The 18921-nt window shown below is 41.5% G+C and overlaps 4 protein-coding genes across 4 annotated transcripts in view; all 4 read left to right on the top strand.

Moving 5' to 3' along the window:
• Positions 1–3555, top strand: part of LOC105811547 (protocadherin Fat 4-like) — a 28874-nt gene extending 25319 nt beyond the window's left edge. Inside the window, exon 6 of the mRNA XM_012645788.1 lies at positions 3367–3555. Coding sequence (XP_012501242.1) covers positions 3367–3555 — 189 coding nt within the window. The remainder of the gene's footprint in view (positions 1–3366) is intronic.
• PCDHB16 (protocadherin beta 16) lies at positions 3503–6526 on the top strand. The gene has a single exon (XM_012645821.1). It carries the CDS (start codon positions 3673–3675, stop codon positions 6049–6051), a length of 2379 nt encoding a protein of 792 aa, XP_012501275.1. The 5' UTR covers positions 3503–3672; the 3' UTR covers positions 6052–6526.
• A 1704-nt stretch (positions 6527–8230) lies between these two features.
• Positions 8231–10600, top strand: LOC105811570 (protocadherin beta-9). The gene has a single exon (XM_012645820.1). It carries the CDS (start codon positions 8231–8233, stop codon positions 10598–10600), a length of 2370 nt encoding a protein of 789 aa, XP_012501274.1.
• Positions 10601–15496: 4896 nt separating this feature from the next.
• Positions 15497–18115, top strand: LOC105811569 (protocadherin beta-12-like). Its single transcript, XM_012645819.1, is given in 2 exon segments — positions 15497–17756; positions 17758–18115. Coding segments are annotated over 2 exon segments (2388 nt in total). The 5' UTR covers positions 15497–15600; the 3' UTR covers positions 17990–18115.
• The last annotated feature ends 806 nt before the right edge of the window (positions 18116–18921 follow it).

Raw genomic sequence — 18921 nt, 5'->3', positions numbered from 1 at the left:
CTGTTCTTAACCAATATGCCATATTGTGAGGCATTAATTGGTAATATTGTTTTCTAAGTAAGCAAGTGAAATTTATCTATTATTCCTACTCCTATTTCATGAACTAAATTCTCATGTAGAAATGTGACTTTTAATCTATAGTTTGTATTTGTTTCTACATCAATGGCCATACTACGCTAGACCGGGAAACCGAGAATTCTTACAGAAACACTGACCTAAGTAAGCTGGCTCAGATACCACAAATGACCTTGATGATGAGTGTATCAGTCTCTTTATATTCCTGTACCTTCTCAATATGTCACATTCATTATTGCAGAAATGAGTTTGAATAGGGAGTAGAGTTATCCTATGGTTTTCTTTCTCAAATTTTTTATGCTCTTTTTTCAGTCTTTTTCTGATATACACACACAGAGAGATATATTTATATATATATATATATAAAACATGTGTTTTCTTCAGGAAGTTGAAACTTGCTTTATTACATACATTTTCATAAGTCCCTTATTGAAATTAAATACACTGTATTCATTTTAGCCTACCATTTATTTGAAAGCAGTTGGTATTCTAGTATTAATTCTCAATGAAATAACTGATTTCAGAAAAATAAAGGTGGCAATGTTGTGGAGGAATTTTTATCACTTAATAACTTAGAGATTCTGGAAATTTAGTAGGAAAAAACGTAATGGGCTTCAGTTATTTTCTGTTAAAATTACCCATGTGTCATTGGCAACTCTTCTTAAAATTATGCTGAAAGCCAGGTGCAGTGGCTCACACCTGTAATCCTAGCACTTTGGGAAGCCAAGGTGGGGGGATTGCTTGAGGGCAGGCATTCAAGACCAGTCTGAACAACATAACAAGGCCCTCATCTCTACAAAAAAATAGCTGGGAATGATGGTGTGAGCATGTGGTCCCAGCTACTCGAGCGAGCGGCTGAGGCAGGAGGATTGCTTAAGCCCAGGAGTTTGAGATTGCAGTGAGCTGTGATGATGCCACTGCACTCTAGTGCAGGTTACAGAGTGAGACCCCGTCTCCTCCCCCAAAAAAATGCTGAAAAAAAGTGTGTACTTTATTGACTTAAATGACTTTATTCTGAAAGAATGACTCACCATAACTGAATCAGGCATTCTTCAGCATTTACTATGATGATACTCTTCTTGTAGAAATAATAAATTTTCTTACTCAACTGCTGGGTGCATGAGGAATCCATATGTGTGCTATGTATTAATTTCTTTGGCTGCTGTACAAAATTACCACAGACTTTATTGCTTAAAACAATAAAATGTATTATCTTTACAGTTCTGTAGATCAGAGGTCCAATATGGGTTTTATTGAGCTAAAATCAAAGTATCAGCAGGAATGCATTCTGTTCTTGTGGTGCTAGAGGAAAGTCCATTTCTTTGTCTTTGCCAGGTTCTAGACACTGCCCACATTAAGTGAATCATGGCCCTCTTTGTCCATCTTCAAATCTGGCAACAATGCATCTCTGACCATTCTTCAGTAGTCACAGCTCACTCTGACCATAGCCAGGAAAGGTTCTGTCCCATCCAGATAATACAGGATAATCTCCCCTTCACAAGTACCCTAGTTTAATCCCATCTGCAAAGTATCTTTTGCCATGTCAGGTAACATATTTGCAGATATTGGGAATTAGGGAATAGGCATCTTTAATTGGCCATTATTCTCTCTACTACACAGGTTGGCTGCTTGGAGAAAATTATGTAGTCTAGCAGTATCACTTGTGGCCAAAAAGGGCACATAAAGGGTTTTATACCAAGAGTTTAGCCTTCATTGATAAGATGATTTAATCCAAGACAAGATGATTCACAAACTTCTAAAAATCACTAACAAAAACACTGAATTCATAATTATATCCTTACTTTTTACCATAATTTAAATTATGAAAATAGAAAATGCAAACAAAAGAATTCAAATATGATAAGGGACTTGTACCTAGAATATAAAAAGAACCCTAACAACTCAGTTATAAAATGACAAATAACACAATTAAAAATAGGCAAAAATCTAAATAGAGATTTCTTCAAGGAAGGTATACAAATGGCCAATAAACACATGAAAAGATTTTCAACATCATTACTTACTTACTTACTTGAACTGCAAATCAAAATCACAAGATATCACAAGGATGGCTATAATCAAAAAGTAAGATAACAAAAACTGTTGGGAGGATGTGGAGAAATTTGAACCCTGATACACTGCTGGTGGGAACATAAAATGGTGCAGTCACTTTGTAAAACAGTCTGGCAGTTCCTCAAACAAGTAAACATAGAAACACATCTGATCTGGAGATTCCTCTTAGAGAAATGAAAACACATGTCCATATCAATATTTGTACATGAATGTTCACAGTAGCATTATTCATAATAGCCCAAAGGTGTAAACTACCCCAATGTCCATCAAAGGATGAATGAATAATCAAAATGTGATATATCTATACAATGGAATATTATTTGGCCATAAATAGAAATGAAGTATTGATACATGCTATGACTTGAATGAACCTTGAAAGCATTATGCTAAGTGAAAGAAGTCAGTCACAAAAGTCCACATATTATATTATTCTGTTCATATGAAAGTCCAGAATAGAACACTCTATAGAAAGTAGGTTAGTGGTTGCTTAGGACTGAGTGCAAGAGGGATGGGAAAATTGGGGTGGGGGAGGAAGAATGATAGTTAAAGTATACAGAATTTCTTTTGAAGTGATGAAAATGTTCTAAAATCAGGATGATGGATGCACAACTCTGTGAATATATGAAAAGTCATTGAATTGTATATGTTAAATGGGTGAATTATATGGTTTGTGAATTATATCCCATTAAAGCTATTTTTTAAAAAGGATAAAACAAAAATTATCCTGTCATGATAAAAAAAACAAGGAATTCCAAAGTGTGGCAGGCCCAACTTTGAGATCTGCCTATTTAGGAAATAATTTTCCAATAATTGAAAGTCGTGAAAACTCTTTCTGTGAAACAGTTCTCAGGCTAGGTGTTGGAAAGAAGAGGAAGTAATCTATTCTTTAATAAAGCGTTGGTTAAATACCCTTTTTAGAACTATTACTGATTGCAATTTTGCAGTGTCTACTCATAGTGTCTATAAATATGTACCATAGAAAAGATGTACTTGTGAAACTGTCCCCATGTTACTTCAGAAACATTTTGCTCCTGAATGTATATTCCTCTCAGTTTAAATGTTAAATTATTTTATGTAATCAATACCACCTCAACAGCATTAGATAGTAGCATCAGTGAAAGTTTGCTCTTTGTAATCCTCCCTGTTCAACACCACAGAGCTCTGTCTATACACACAAAAGCCATATGAAAATAGAGCCCAGTGTTTCATATTACATAGCCTATATTCAGTACATCCAGAATTTTGCCTCCAGTATTAAACCAGAAAATAGTGAAACGCGTGGTGGCGCTGCAGGCTAAGATAATGGAAAACAGAATTGCCTACGCAGCTCCAGTATCCAGCCAAACCGTTTCGCACCGCCTGGAAGCAAAAGAAGAGCTTTCTCAGCCAGAGCAAAATCGAGAGTGAAGCTTCTTTAAAACACTATTCAACGGCTTAGTTCTGACGTTCTGGACTGCAGGATCGCGCTACCAGGATCGTGGACATACACAAAGCTCCTGTGAACCAAATTTTCAGGAAAGAGCAATGGAGATCGGATGGATGCGCAATCAGAAACAAAGGCAAGTCCTAGTTTTCTTTGTTTTGCTGAGCATGCCTGGGGTGGGCGCCGAGTTGGGGCCCTATTCCGTAGAGGAAGAAACGGAGAGAGGCTCTTTTGTGGCAAATCTAGGAAAAGACCTCGGGTTGGGGTTGACAGAGATGTCCACCCGGGGGGTCCGGATCATTTCCCAGGGGAACAAGGAGCATTTGCAGCTCGCGGTTCAAACTGGGGATTTGCTCATAAATGAGAAACTAGATCGAGAGGAATTATGTGGTCCCACTGAGCCATGTGTACTACATTTCCAAGTGTTAATGGAAAAACCCTTAGAAATATTTCAGGCTGAACTGAGGGTGAGAGATATAAATGACCATTCTCCTGTGTTTACTGAAAAAGAAATGCTTCTTAAAATTCCGGAAAACAGTCCTCTAGGAAATGCATTTCCTCTGAGTAATGCTGTGGACCTGGATGTAGGAAGCAATAATGTTCAAAACTACAAAATCAGCCCCAATTCTCATTTCCGAGTTCTAACCCAAGAGCGCAGAGATGGCAGGAAATACCCAGAGCTGGTGTTGGATAAGGAGCTGGATCGGGAAGAGAAGCCTGAACTGAGATTAATCCTGACTGCGCTGGATGGCGGCTCACCACCCCGGTCGGGGACAGCCAAGGTTCGCATTGAAATAGTGGACACCAATGATAACGCCCCTGAGTTTGAGCAGCCGATCTACAAGGTGCAGATTCCGGAGGACAGACCTGTTGGCTCCCTGGTTGTCACGGTCGTCGCCAGGGATTTAGACAGTGGAGTCAATGGAAAAATATCCTACACACTCTTTCAGCCTTCAGATGATATGAGCAAAACTTTGGAGGTAAATCCTAGGACAGGAGAAATTCGACTGAAAAAACAAGTAGATTACGAAACAGTACTGTCTTATGAAGTGGACATCAAGGCCACCGATGGGGGAGGTCTTTCAGGAAAATGCACTCTTCTCCTGCAGGTCGTGGATGTGAATGATAATCCCCCAGAAGTGACCATGTCTGCACTCACAAGCCCCATCCCAGAGAACTCACCTGAGACTGTAGTTGCTGTTTTCAGTGTTTCAGATCCTGACTCTGGGAACAATGGGAAGACAATTTCCTCCATCCAGGAAGACCTTCCCTTTCTTCTAAAACCTTCAGTCAAGAACTTTTACACTTTGGTAACGGAGAGAGCACTCGACAGAGAAGCAAGAGCCGAGTACAACATCACCATCACAGTCACTGACTTAGGGACACCCAGGCTGCAAACACAGCTCAACATAACCGTGCTGGTCTCCGACGTCAATGACAACGCCCCCGCCTTCACCCAAACCTCTTACACCCTGTTCGTCCCAGAGAACAACAGCCCCGCCCTGCACATCGGCAGCGTCAGCGCCACAGACAGGGACTCAGGCACCAACGCCCAGGTCACCTACTCGCTGCTGCCGCCCCAGGACCCGCACCTGCCCCTCGCCTCCCTGGTCTCCATCAACGTGGACAACGGGCACCTGTTCGCCCTGAGGTCGCTGGACTACGAGGCCCTGCGGGCGTTCGAGTTCCGCGTGGGCGCCACAGACCGAGGCGCCCCTGCGCTGAGCAGCGAGGCGCTGGTGCGCGTGGTGGTGGTGGACGACAACGACAACTCGCCCTTCGTGCTGTACCCGCTGCAGAACGGCTCCGCGCCCTGCACCGAGCTGGTGCCCAGGGCGGCCGAGGCCGGCTACCTGGTGACCAAGGTGGTGGCGGTGGACGGCGACTCGGGCCAGAACGCCTGGCTGTCGTTCCAGCTGCTCAAGGCCACGGAGCCCGGGCTGTTCGCCGTGTGGGCGCACAACGGCGAGGTGCGCACCGCCAGGCCGCTGAGCGAGCGCGACGCGGCCAAGCACAGGCTCGTGGTGCTGGTGAAGGACAATGGCGAGCGTCCGCTGTCTGCCAGCGTCACGCTGCACGTGCTCCTGGTGGATGGCTTCTCCCAGCCCTACCTGCCGCTCCCGGAAGCGGCCCCGGACCAGGCCCAGGCCGACTCGCTCACCGTCTACTTGGTCGTCGCCTTGGCCTCGGTGTCCTCGCTCTTCCTCTTCTCGGTGCTGCTGTTCGTGGCGGTGCGGCTGTGCAGGAGGGACAGGGCGACCTCGGGGGGTCGCTGCTCGGTGCCTGAGGGCCTGGTGGATGTCAGCGGCACCGGGACCCTGTCCCAGAGCTACCAGTATGAGGTGTGTCTGATGGATGGCTCCGGAACAAGTGAGTTCAAGTTCCTGAAACCAGTTATCCCCAACCTCCCGCCCCAATGCCCTGGGAAAGAAATAGGGGAAAATTCTAACTTCCACAATAGTTTTGGATTTAACTATTGATAAAAACCCATTTAATAAAGACATTAACTTCTTAATATTATCTCCTTTGTTAAACTAAATTGTTGATGCTCACTACCACCAGTAAGGTTCTATTTCATTTTCTCTGTTTGATTGGTCATTAATTTCCAATTTTATGCTTAATTTCACCATTTTCCTTTCCCACATATTTATGCCAATGAGGTGTTTCTCATTAAATCCCCATTAATGAAGTAGGCTTTAGCTTCAAAGTTAATATCATCTTTTAAAAATTCTTCTACTGTATAATTGTCTTTATTTACTTTATATTAATTATTGCTCTATTATTTATGTTAGTTCTCACTTTTCTAGAACTTCAAGTATTAAAATAATGTGCTGCATATAATATGTGTATTTTCTATGTCATATTTCTTTTGTTTATTTTCCTTTCAAAATTGGTGTTCTTGTGGGTTTGTCATAATCAATTTTCATCATAACACTTTTTGTAAACTATGTTACTTTTTTCAAAAGGTCTACCTGCCCTGATGAGAGAAATAAATCTCCAATTAGCCTTATCTAAAGATAAGGAAAGCCATTGTAGGATATTGAGTGCATGTAAATGTGTTTAAGTTTGAAGGTAAAAAGGCAAAGATTAGGCCTTCTGTAGGATTATGTAGAAATATTTCAAAATTTGTTGCTTTTAATTCTGAAGGAACAAATCAGAGGTCCCTGTTAAGTTTTTAATTACTAACAATTAGTCCCATGAAGTTCAAAAAAAATGTAAGTCATCAGGTAGAAGTTTATCTGGTGTGGTTTTTATATTCAACAAAGTTTTTTTTGCTGTTGTTGTATCTAGCCCTTTCTCTGTACAATATCCCTAGATTTAATCTGTATCTTTTGCTTATTATGAAAAAATAGAGCTTCTTTCTAGATATTAGGCCTTTGAATAAAATTCCATGTGAGTCACATGTTATAATGTAGTTCTTACCTTCAATAGTGTTAGGAGAGATGCTAGTTTGATCTATTCTTTACCTCCTTTTATTTGGTGCAGAGAAATTGGATCCTACTAGATTTCAATTAAGAAGGACCTTAAAATAAAGTTCAGTCCCTTCTTTAATTCTGTGAGTTATTTCAAATCTAATATAGAAAAAAGAGAGAAATAAAACAGAAATTGCAAAGTATGAGTAAATGAAAGAACTCAATTTTCTAATGGTAGGGATTGAAACCCGTTAAATATTGTTTCATGTCCTACATGTCCTACTCATTAGAGTTTATCTATGCATGCCTTAATGCAGCAAGAATTTAGTGAGTCACTAATTTGCCTATCAAAGATGACTGATACATAGTTGTCCTCAAGTGGCTCACATATTGACCAAGGGACAGAATGGCATGAAACAGGAAGCAATAATACATACAGGGTAATCATAGTTGTATGCGTAAGTTTTCAGAGAAGCACAGAGGAGTGACAACCTGAATGCTTTGTTCTGGATCACAGAGTGATTATTCTGTTCAGGCAATATAAAGAAGTTTGTTGAAGAAGGTCGAAAATGAGGTTTTTTTTGTTTTTGTTTTTTGTTTTTTTGGGTCAGTTTTTGGTGTTCCTATGCCCAATGTTTCTGGAAAAGTAAAATATATTGTTTTGGTGGTCCCGGAAGGTACCCACAGTTTTTCCTTTGGTTGCATAAGAGTTGTGTCAGAGATGAAAGGCCTAGTACAGAGCTAAATCTGGCACAGTGAAGTGAACAGACTTACTGTTAGAAACATTTTTCATTGTTGAATTTTTAACTTTTCCCATGAAGCCATGAAGAATCCCAAGAACATGAACGGTTCTCTATCTTAACATTATCTTTTACAAAACAAACAAAAGAAAATAAAAGTAAAAAATTTAAATAAGCCACTAAAGGAAAATTTTTGTAAGTGTATAAAACACACAAAAATTGGGTAAAGCCATTTCAGTGTGTCAGAAGCCACACGGTGGCGCTGCAGGCTAAAAAGACGAGGGGTGGGGACTTGAACTGAGAACGCCATGCAAATCATTAACAAAAAAAGGAAGATCCAGCAGACGAGCTGGGGAAAAAAACTGTAGCAGCCCAAGATTGGAAAACGAAAAGGAAAAAACCCTAGGTCCCTGCTACTATTAATACATAACATAATTCTGGGGTTTGGAACTGCTGTTTACGTTTGGCGCTGAGATTGTGACTCATAAATGAGGAAACAGCAAGCTATGGAGGCTAGAGGGTTCTGCTTCCCAAGACAAAGGCAAGTTCTATTTCTCTTTCTATTTTGGGGAGTGTCCTTTGCAGGTTCTGGGTTTAGACGTTATTGGGTAACAGAGGAAACAGAAAGAGGATCATTTGTGGTCAATCTGGCAAAGGATCTGGGACTAGCTGAGGGAGAGCTGGCTGCAAGGGGAACCAGGGTGGTTTCTGATGATAGCAAACAACACTTGCTCCTGGATTCTCATACTGGGGATTTGCTCACAAATGAGAAACTGGACAGAGAGAAGCTATGCGGCCCCACAGAGCCCTGTCTGCTGTATTTCCAAATTTTAATGGATAAACCCTTTCAGATTTACCCGGCTGAGCTGAGAGTCAGGGATATAAATGATCACTCACCAGTGTTTCGGAACAAAGAGATGGTATTAAAAATACTGGAAAATACAGCAGAAGGGACAGCATTTCGACTAGAAAGAGGACAGGATTCAGATGGAGGACTTAATGGAATCCAAAACTACACCATCAACCCCAACTCTTTTTTCCATATTAAAATTAGTGACAGTGATGAAGGTATGATATATCCTGAGCTAGTGCTGGACAAAGCGCTGGATCGGGAGGAACAGCGGGAGCTCAGTTTAACCCTCACGGCTCTGGATGGCGGGTCTCCACCAAGATCTGGGACTTCTGCTATACGCATAGTGGTCATGGACATCAATGACAATGCCCCACAGTTTGCTCAGGCACTCTATGAGGTCCAGGCTCCAGAAAACAGCCCAGTAGGGTCCCTTATTGTTAAAGTCTCCGCAGGAGATGTAGACGCAGGAGTCAATGCTGAAGTATCCTATTCATTTTTCGATGCTTCTGAAGATATTCCAACAACTTTTCAAATTAATCCTTTTTCTGGGGAAATCATTCTCAGAGAGATGCTTGATTATGAATTAGTACAATCTTACAAAATAAATATACAGGCAATCGATGGTGGGGGTCTTTCTGCAAGATGTATGGTTTTGGTCCAGGTATTAGACACCAATGACAATCCTCCTGAACTGATCATATCATCACTTTCCAATCACATTGCTGAAAACTCTCCTGATGCGGTACTGGCCCTATTTAGGATTAAAGACAGAGATTCTGGAGAAAATGCAAAGACAGTTTGCTCCATTCAAGATTACCTGCCTTTCCTTCTGAAACCCTCTGTGGACAATTTTTACATCCTAATGACAGAAGGAGCGCTGGACAGAGAGAGTCAAGCTGAGTACAATATCATCATCACCGTCACTGACTTGGGGACACCCAGGCTGCAAACCCAGCAAAACATAACAGTACTGGTCTCCGACGTCAATGACAACGCCCCCGCCTTCACCCAAACCTCCTACACCCTGTTCGTCCCAGAGAACAACAGCCCCGCCCTGCACATCGGCAGCGTCAGCGCCACAGACAGGGACTCAGGCACCAACGCCCAGGTCACCTACTCGCTGCTGCCGCCCCAGGACCCGCACCTGCCCCTCGCCTCCCTGGTCTCCATCAACGCCGACAACGGGCACCTGTTCGCCCTGAGGTCGCTGGACTACGAGGCCCTGCGGGCGTTCGAGTTCCGCGTGGGCGCCACAGACCGAGGCGCCCCCGCGCTGAGCAGCGAGGCGCTGGTGCGCGTGGTGGTGGTGGACGACAACGACAACTCGCCCTTCGTGCTGTACCCGCTGCAGAACGGCTCTGCGCCCTGCACCGAGCTGGTGCCCAGGGCGGCCGAGGCCGGCTACCTGGTGACCAAGGTGGTGGCGGTGGACGGCGACTCGGGCCAGAACGCCTGGCTGTCGTTCCAGCTGCTCAAGGCCACGGAGCCCGGGCTGTTCGCCGTGTGGGCGCACAACGGCGAGGTGCGCACCGCCAGGCCGCTGAGCGAGCGCGACGCGGCCAAGCACAGGCTGCTGGTGCTGGTGAAGGACAATGGCGAGCGTCCGCTGTCTGCCAGCGTCACGCTGCACGTGCTCCTGGTGGATGGCTTCTCCCAGCCCTACCTGCCGCTCCCGGAAGCGGCCCCGGACCAGGCCCAGGCCGACTCGCTCACCGTCTACTTGGTCGTCGCCTTGGCGTCGGTGTCCTCGCTCTTCCTCTTCTCGGTGCTGCTGTTCGTGGCGGTGCGGCTGTGCAGGAGGGACAGGGCGGCTTTAGGGGGTCGTTGCTCCGTGCCTGAGAGCCACTTTCCTGGCCATCTCGTGGATGTCAGCGGTACTGGGACCCTGTCCCAGAGCTACCAGTATGAGGTGTGTCTGATGGGTGGCTCCGAGACAAATGAGTTTAAATTCTTAAAGCCGGTTATCCCTAATATCCAGGCCCAGGGCCCTGGGAGGAATAGTGAAGAAAATCCCATGTTTTGAAATACTTTTGCTTTTAATTTTCAGTAATAATTGTTTATATTTTAATGTACTTTTGTAATGTTATACAACGATATCAATATTAATATTAAACTAGTTATGCAATTCAAGTAATTTTCAATTTTCGGTTACTAGATATCTACATTTTTTGATGTTATTTTATCCCTTTTTGTATTAATTAACAACTAGTTTTAATTGACTTAGTACCCATTTCTAAAGAATAATTTCAAGGTTTTAATCCTTTTTAAGTGTACAAGGATTTATTTAATATCATTTCTCATTCTGGAAAATTGAAATTTTGATTTTTCTCCTCGTATTTTTCAGAGACTCAATCTCATGGTCCCAACCACCTATCTATTGTACTTCCTTCTTGGAAGAAGTCATATCTGTCCTTGGAAGCTATTCTAACATTCTATTTATTCATTTAAAAAGCAGTGCCATCTAATTTTAAATCACAGCATTAAAAAGAAATATTTCTTTATTAATATGTTCATGGTAGATGAAATGTTATTTTATGATCAATATTAGACTCCAATAATATCTTTGTGTTTGTATTATTTTCTTTTCCTTAAATACACTGCTCTTACTTGACTAATATTTTTTACGTTCTCTTTTGTTAATTATATATATACATATACATATATATAAAACAGATTGTGTCTCATAATCCAAACAGAATATAATATACCGCATGAATATGAATGCAAATTTTGAAACATTTTGAATATTCGTGTGTGAAAATATTGGTGGACTGTTGGAAAGATATTCACTTTTCATTTTATTTTATAAATATATTCATTTATTGTCAAATTTAAAATTAAAATGAACTAAATGTTACAAAGAAAAACAATAGTTTCTTCAATCTCTAGTTTATTTCATTGGAGTGACTTCTAGAATTATCTCAGTATTTCCAAATATGTTTCTACTATTATATCTTGACATTCAGTTTTATACTTTAATCACTTCTTGCTGTGAGAAAAAAAAATTTAACTTTCTCTGTAACTAACAACATATGTGCGAACACTGCATATTCTCTTTCTCCTATTCGCCCAATATAATTACTAGTTTTTTAAAAGTTAAACTACTTCTGTTAGTATCCATAATAGTAAGATTTCTCCAATTATGCATTAATATAGAATGATTACATTTCTTTTCTTGAAAACAGTTTTCCTAGAACTGAAAATTATTTTGTACTTGCGTAATTTTCTATGTACAGCTATTGATGTTTTACATTATCTCTCATTTAAATTTCAATCTTTCTCCTTAAAATATTCAAATATATCATATAAATATCAATTATGTTTATTTCTTAGAGATCTTTCACCTAGAGCTCTGCTTCATTTACACCGGTTGTTCTAAAGGCTGTCACCGTATGATTTTTTTTCTTTTAATATATTTCTGTGTTGATCCCCTTTTACAAGGTCTAATATGTTCTTCTCAGTTTACTCCCTTACTTAGCTGATACACATCTCTCAATACGTTCATAAAAATGGATGCAGAGGAAGTAAAACTTTTTGAAAGCTTACATTAGGAAATTATCTTTTCATTTCACTTGACTGATAGTTTGACTGGGTATAAAATTATAGGTTGAAAATGATTTTCCCTCACATTTCAAAAGCACTGTTGCTTTTATGGACTGCATGTAGAGTTGTTCAGAGGCTGATTCATATGTCTTTTTTGTGTGATCCCTTTTTTTTCTTTCTTTCTTTCTGGAAGCATTGATAAACTTTCCCTGATATTCTGAAAATATGTTAGTACTAGCTATTTATTTATTTATTAAATGAATGTGGTCACAAGAGTGTGCCCTATTAATGTTTATCATTTTTTTTTTTTTGAGAAGAGGTCTCACTCTGATTGCCCAGTCTGGAGTGCCATGGGTATTCACAGGTGCAATCATAGTGCACCACAGCCCCTAACTCCTGGCCTCAAGAAGGGCTCCTGCCTCAACCTTCTGAGTAGCTGAGACTACAGGCATGTGCCACCACACCTGACTGTTTAGACTATCATTTTCAGTTCTGAGAAATTTTCTTTGTATGTTTTACTCATAATTTCTCCCTTGAGTTTTCTACATTCTCACTTTAACCAAAATCTTAGTGAACTATTAGATTTCCTAGACTGCTTCTATAAGACTCTAAGCTTTTTTTCCTTTCTTATTTTCTATCTTTTTACCACTTTTTCCATTTTTTTGGACAATTTATGTAATCATTCAATGTTTTATATTTAAGTTTTTCTTTAAGGCTCACAAATATTTATTTTTAAGAGTTTTTTGATTCTCTGAGTGTTTTTCATGGTGTCCTGTTATAGACTTATAAATATAATATCTTCTGTCATCCATAATTTATTTATTCTTTAAAATGTATTATGTAAAAATGCATTATGTAGTATTACTAGTATATATTCATTTTTAAAATAAAAGTGAGTCAAAGGGAAGTTAAGAACTTGTGCAAGGTTATATAGCTAGTAAAGGGCACTTAAGGCCTAGTCTACTGTTTATCTTATAATAAGAATATATATTTCATACAGTTACTATTAGGATTAAATTGGTAAATACATATGAAGCACTTAGAAAAATGGGTGGCATGGAATAAGTACTAAGTAAATATTAGCTCTTACTAGATTTTATTTCTCTGGGGATATTAATCAGATATTGTCAAAGGCTTTCTTCTGTTTTCTATATTTGTATATTATTGTTCCTTTTTTTGGTAGTGGTGGTAGAGGTAGTTTTGGCCTTTCTATTTTATGTTAGACGTATTTCTTTAAATGTCTTGTGGCCCTTCGCTATCTTCTCATATTTTAGAAGGATGACATATCAAAATGCTGACAATTGACTTTTTGTGAATGAACAGGACCTGCTGATGGCAGGGCTTTATTCTAATGTAATCATGCTAGGATAAGGCTATTACCTTGGGAGACCCCCAAATATCAGTATGTGTAAGTCTTTATTTGGGATTTCATATTCTCTGAGAATGTTACAACAGCCACATACCTTGTGTCCTACAATCTGAGACTAGTGCATGGGAAGGGGCTAGAAGTCTCACCATTCAGAAGGCAAAGTTTTGCTACTCTCCCTACTTTTAGTTTACATTGTACTCTTTACATTGTACTCAACTCTGCCTAGGTCTCCAGGAGTAGAGAAAGTCCCATTTAATTTCTCCAGAGAACAAACTTTTCATTCTCTGGCCCTGAGTTACTTTTCTGTCTATGTAGGATGGTGAAAGGAACAGAGAATTCAACTCTCTCATATACATACTTCCAACTAATAACTTTTTTCAGTCCTTAACTGACTTTAGTCTTATTATTCACCTGGTTCCTCCAAATCTTTTACCTAAATGATATTCTGTGGACAAAACTCACTAGTTTCTTGTATCATCAATGCAGGAACTTTAGATATTTCTGGAAACGAAGTCAATTACTCTTCCATCTGCTTCCTGTTATCAAAAGATATGTGTTCACTTGTGCATTCTTAGTCTTTGTTAGTTCATATCATTTTTATTACTTTTCTGTCATTTTAGTGGATATTTTAAAAGGAGGGATAACTGTGTGTAGTCAATCCAACTAATTTTCAATTTCTACCTTTCTGTACCAATTTTTTAACCATATATCTAGCTTGCATTTTTTAAGAATGATATTTGAACTTAACATTTTAAGAATGCAAACTTGTTAGATCCCTCCTGCACTCATTCTTAGTGTACTTTAAGATCTTCTACAGTGGACATCGTTAATGAGATCCTACCATCTATTCCAAACAATTTCCCTCATTATGCAGCAACAATGTACTTTGGCTAGAACTGAAACCACCCCAAGCTTAAAAGGTGGTCTGAGACAGGATTAAACCAAAGTAAGGGCCAAAGATAGATCTTTAGATTCTGGGACTAAAATCTCTACCTATAATTCTATACATCTTGAAACAATGATTGCTTTGGTGACAGGCACATGTTCTTGGTTGGTCTAATCAGAGTGAAAATTAAGTTTTGTCCTACATTTAGAGAGAGAATTTCTCTCACTTTCACTTCCTGGGCTTAAAGAGAAATCAGGTTGCCATAGTTGTTGCTGGAATAAATCCTGGAAACCTAGGGGAGCCAGCTTTAGGAGTAAGAGTCTGCTTTAAATGAAACTAACATGTTCATGCTTGTGTACTTAGGGAATTTTCTGTAAATTATGAAAAACTGGAACTAAATTATGGACTTCCATAATGTGTTCCACCCAATATCTTCCTTCATTTTCTACCACTTCACAATTCATTGCTATTAAGAAAATCATTGTTATTAAAAAATGCCTTCTTGTGCTGTAGCAACTATCTAAATATCTCATCTCATGGTTAATCCATTTTCATAACTTCTGAAATGACCCATCTGCATTTTTCCCTTTTTCTTACCACCTAAGGAAGGCCAAGTAGTGATGCAACTTTATTCAGCTTAACGGTCAGTTACGCCCTCCTGGTTTCAGGTTAACTATTTTCTCAGAAAGATTATAAACTCCTGGGGACAAGGAATCACATCTTGTATGTCTATTCACCACAACCAAGTACATTTGTTTGTGTGGAGAGTGGGGAAAGATTCTGAATAAATGCTTTAAAACAAATACAACATCATCACAAACTATAAAAAATATAAAACAATTGTTATGGAATATAAGGTATATCTGTAATTACTTAAACACAATGGATTACTTAAATACAGTATTTGCTTCTGGGGAACATTTATGCAATGAAATGCAGGTAGCTTTCATCAAACTGTGAAAATCTGTGAAGACGCATGGTGGCGCTGCAGGATAATATCGCGAAAAAATTTACACTGCATGATGATGCGGACCCTGTTACCCAGTGCGCAGAGAATCGGGAAGACAGAAAGAACACGCCCTCAAGGGATAACCTAGTAGCCATTCAACAGGGTTAAAATCCTTAGGCCTACCTTCTGATCTGGTGGACAGATCAGAGAGGCACATTTCCCAGAACTGGGAAGTGGAGCTAAGTGATTCTGCAAGAAGCATTCGGGGAAGGAGCTATGGAGAACGGAGGGGCAGGCACTCTGTGGATAAGGCAAGTCCTGCTTCTCTTTGTTTTGCCGGGAATGTCTCAGGTGGGCTCCGAGCCGGGGCGCTTTTTGGTGGCTGAGGAAATGCAGAGCGGAAGCTTTGTAGGCAATTTGGCGAAGGACCTGGGTCTGGAGGTGGGTGAGCTGTCTGCGCGGGGAGCTCGGGTGGTCTCTAATGATAACAAACAGCGTTTGCGGTTGGACACAAATACTGGGGATTTGCTGTTAAGCGAAATGCTAGACCGGGAGGAGCTCTGCGGCTCCGCCGAGCCTTGTGTGCTATATTTCCAGGTGTTAATGAATAATCCCATGCAGTTTTTACAGATTGAACTTGAGATCAGGGATATAAATGACCACTCTCCTGTATTCTTGGAAAAAGAAATGCTCTTAGAAATCCCAGAGAATAGTCCTGCTGGTGCTGTCTTCTTGCTAGAAAGTGCAAAGGATTTAGATGTAGGTGTCAATGCTGTAAAAAGCTACACAATAAGCCCCAACTCTCATTTCCACATTAAAATGAGAGTCAATCCAGACAATAGGAAATACCCAGAGTTAATTCTGGACAAGGCTCTGGATTATGAAGAGCAGCCCGAGCTCAGTTTCCTCCTCACTGCTGTGGACGGTGGGTCCCCTCCCAGGTCTGGGACTGCCTTGGTTCGGGTGGTGGTCGTGGACACTAATGACAACACCCCCGAGTTTGAGCAGACGTTTTATGAGGTGAATATTCCAGAAAATAGTGTCGTTGGCTCACTAGTTGTCACCGTCTCAGCTTGGGATTTAGACTCCGGAATAAATGGGGAAATATCATATACCTTTTCCCATGCCTCAGAAGATATTCGCAAGACATTTGAAATTAATCAAAAGTCAGGGGAAGTTAGTTTAAAAGCATCCTTGGATTTTGAAGCAATTGATTCATACTCAATAATCATTCAAGCCACAGATGGGGGAGGACTTTTTGGAAAATCAACAATCAGAATTCAGGTGATGGACGTGAATGACAATGCTCCTGAAATAGCCGTGTCATCAATTACCACCCCAATCCCAGAAAATTGGCCTGAAACTGTTGTTATGGTTTTTAGTATCCGAGACAAAGACTCTGGGGAAAATGGAAGGATGGTTTGCTCTATCCCGGAAGACCTCCCATTCCTGCTAAAATCTTCAGTTGAGAATTACTACACGTTGGAAACGGAGAGCCCACTAGACAGAGAGAGCCGAGCTGAGTACAACATCACCATCACCGTCACTGACTTGGGGACACCCAGTCTGAAAACAGAGCACAGCATAACCGTGCTGGTCTCCGACATCAACGACAACGCCCCCGCCTTCACCCAAACCTCCTACACCCTGTTCGTCCCAGAGAACAACAGCCCCGCCCTGCACATCGGCAGCGTCAGCGCCACAGACAGGGACTCAGGCACCAACGCCCAGGTCACCTACTCGCTGCTGCCGCCCCAGGACCCGCACCTGCCCCTCGCCTCCCTGGTGTCCATCAACGCGGACAACGGGCACCTGTTCGCCCTGAGGTCGCTGGACTACGAGGCCCTGCGGGCGTTCGAGTTCCGCGTGGGCGCCACAGACCGAGGCGCCCCCGCGCTGAGCAGCGAGGCGCTGGTGCGCGTGGTGGTGGTGGACGACAACGACAACTCGCCCTTCGTGCTGTACCCGCTGCAGAACGGCTCTGCGCCCTGCACCGAGCTGGTGCCCAGGGCGGCCGAGGCCGGCTACCTGGTGACCAAGGGGGTGGCGGTGGACGGCGACTCGGGCCAGAACGCCTGGCTGTCGTTCCAGCTGCTCAAGGCCACGGAGCCCGGGCTGTTCGCCGTGTGGGCGCACAACGGCGAGGTGCGCACCGCCAGGCCGCTGAGCGAGCGCGACGCGGCCAAGCACAGGCTCGTGGTGCTGGTGAAGGACAATGGCGAGCGTCCGCTGTCTGCCAGCGTCACGCTGCACGTGCTCCTGGTGGATGGCTTCTCCCAGCCCTACCTGCCGCTCCCGGAAGCGGCCGCGGACCAGGCCCAGGCCGACTCGCTCACCGTCTACTTGGTCATCGCCTTGGCCTCGGTGTCCTCGCTCTTCCTCTTCTCGGTGCTGCTGTTCGTGGCGGTGCGGCTGTGCAGGAGGGACAGGGGGGGGTCGCTTCTCGATGCCTGAGGGCCATTTTCCGGGCCACCTGGTAGACGTCAGCGGCACCGGGACCCTGTCCCAGAGCTACCAGTATGAGATATGTCTAACCGGAGGCTCCAGAACAAATGAGTTCAAGTTTCTGAAACCAGTTATCCCCAACCTCCCGCCCCAGTGCCATGGGAAAGAAATAGAGGAAAATCCTAGCTTCCCCAATAGCTTTGAGTTCAATATTCAGTGACCGTAATTAACTTTTATATTACATATGTATATAATTTTGTGGCACTTCCAAACCAATGTTTATTTCCAATTTGTGTGTATTTAAAATTGTAGTGATTTACTTTCATATTTTCTCATATTCTTTCCTGCTTTGCTTTTTAGTGAATGTTTGTTTACCTTTATTTCTGGTTCTCACAAGATGGTAATTTATTCTTTAACCTAGATGGTGTTAATTTGTAATTAATTTGTCTCTTAAGAACAATACCTAATCACATTTTTCCCTGTCCCTACCTTCAGGTAAATATTACCCACAATTATGCCTATGGTAAAATAAAACAGACCAAATTGGAGGCAATTCTAGTTATCTGTCATTTGATTGTCTCTGGTGTTTTTTGCAATTGGTTTTAAATGGTTGCTATTCAGAAATGTTATTTCTCTTTCTTTAAACGCAGTGCATTTTTATGTTAATTTTTGAATATGTTTATTAATTTTTAATATAAACCAGAAAATCATATCCTATGATACAACCATAAGGGTAACCACTTGATTAGAAAGAGCTAGAAGGCAAGTTTCTTAGTACTCTTTTCTCATTCATCCTGGGGAGTGATTGTGAAGGCACGTTAATATTGTGGCTACTCAAGGAATCTTGGAAATATGAAGCTGTAATTTTCCATGTTTCATTAATGTTGCAAAGCTATAATGCAATGTAGTTGAATGCAGACACCTGAATAATAATTCATATAACATAAAGTGGACTTGCGTGCTATGTACGAATTTTTGCCTGTTATACCAGAATTTAACATATATAAATTGGAAACTATTTTTCAAGCTTTTGTAATATACCACAACCAATAGTAACATTATGTTTTACATATTTTGCAACACATAAACATAAAAGAAAGAAATGTTTTGTGAACAATGCTTAGCCTTTTTGTGATGCAATCTGAAATTGCC

The sequence above is a fragment of the Propithecus coquereli genome, unplaced genomic scaffold (genome assembly GCF_000956105.1).
Source record: "Propithecus coquereli isolate 6110/MARCELLA unplaced genomic scaffold, Pcoq_1.0 Scaffold236, whole genome shotgun sequence".
Classification (NCBI taxonomy): Eukaryota; Metazoa; Chordata; class Mammalia; order Primates; family Indriidae; genus Propithecus; species Propithecus coquereli.
The sequence above is the reverse complement of the archived record's forward strand: the minus strand, read 5'-3'. Positions and strand labels throughout refer to the sequence as shown.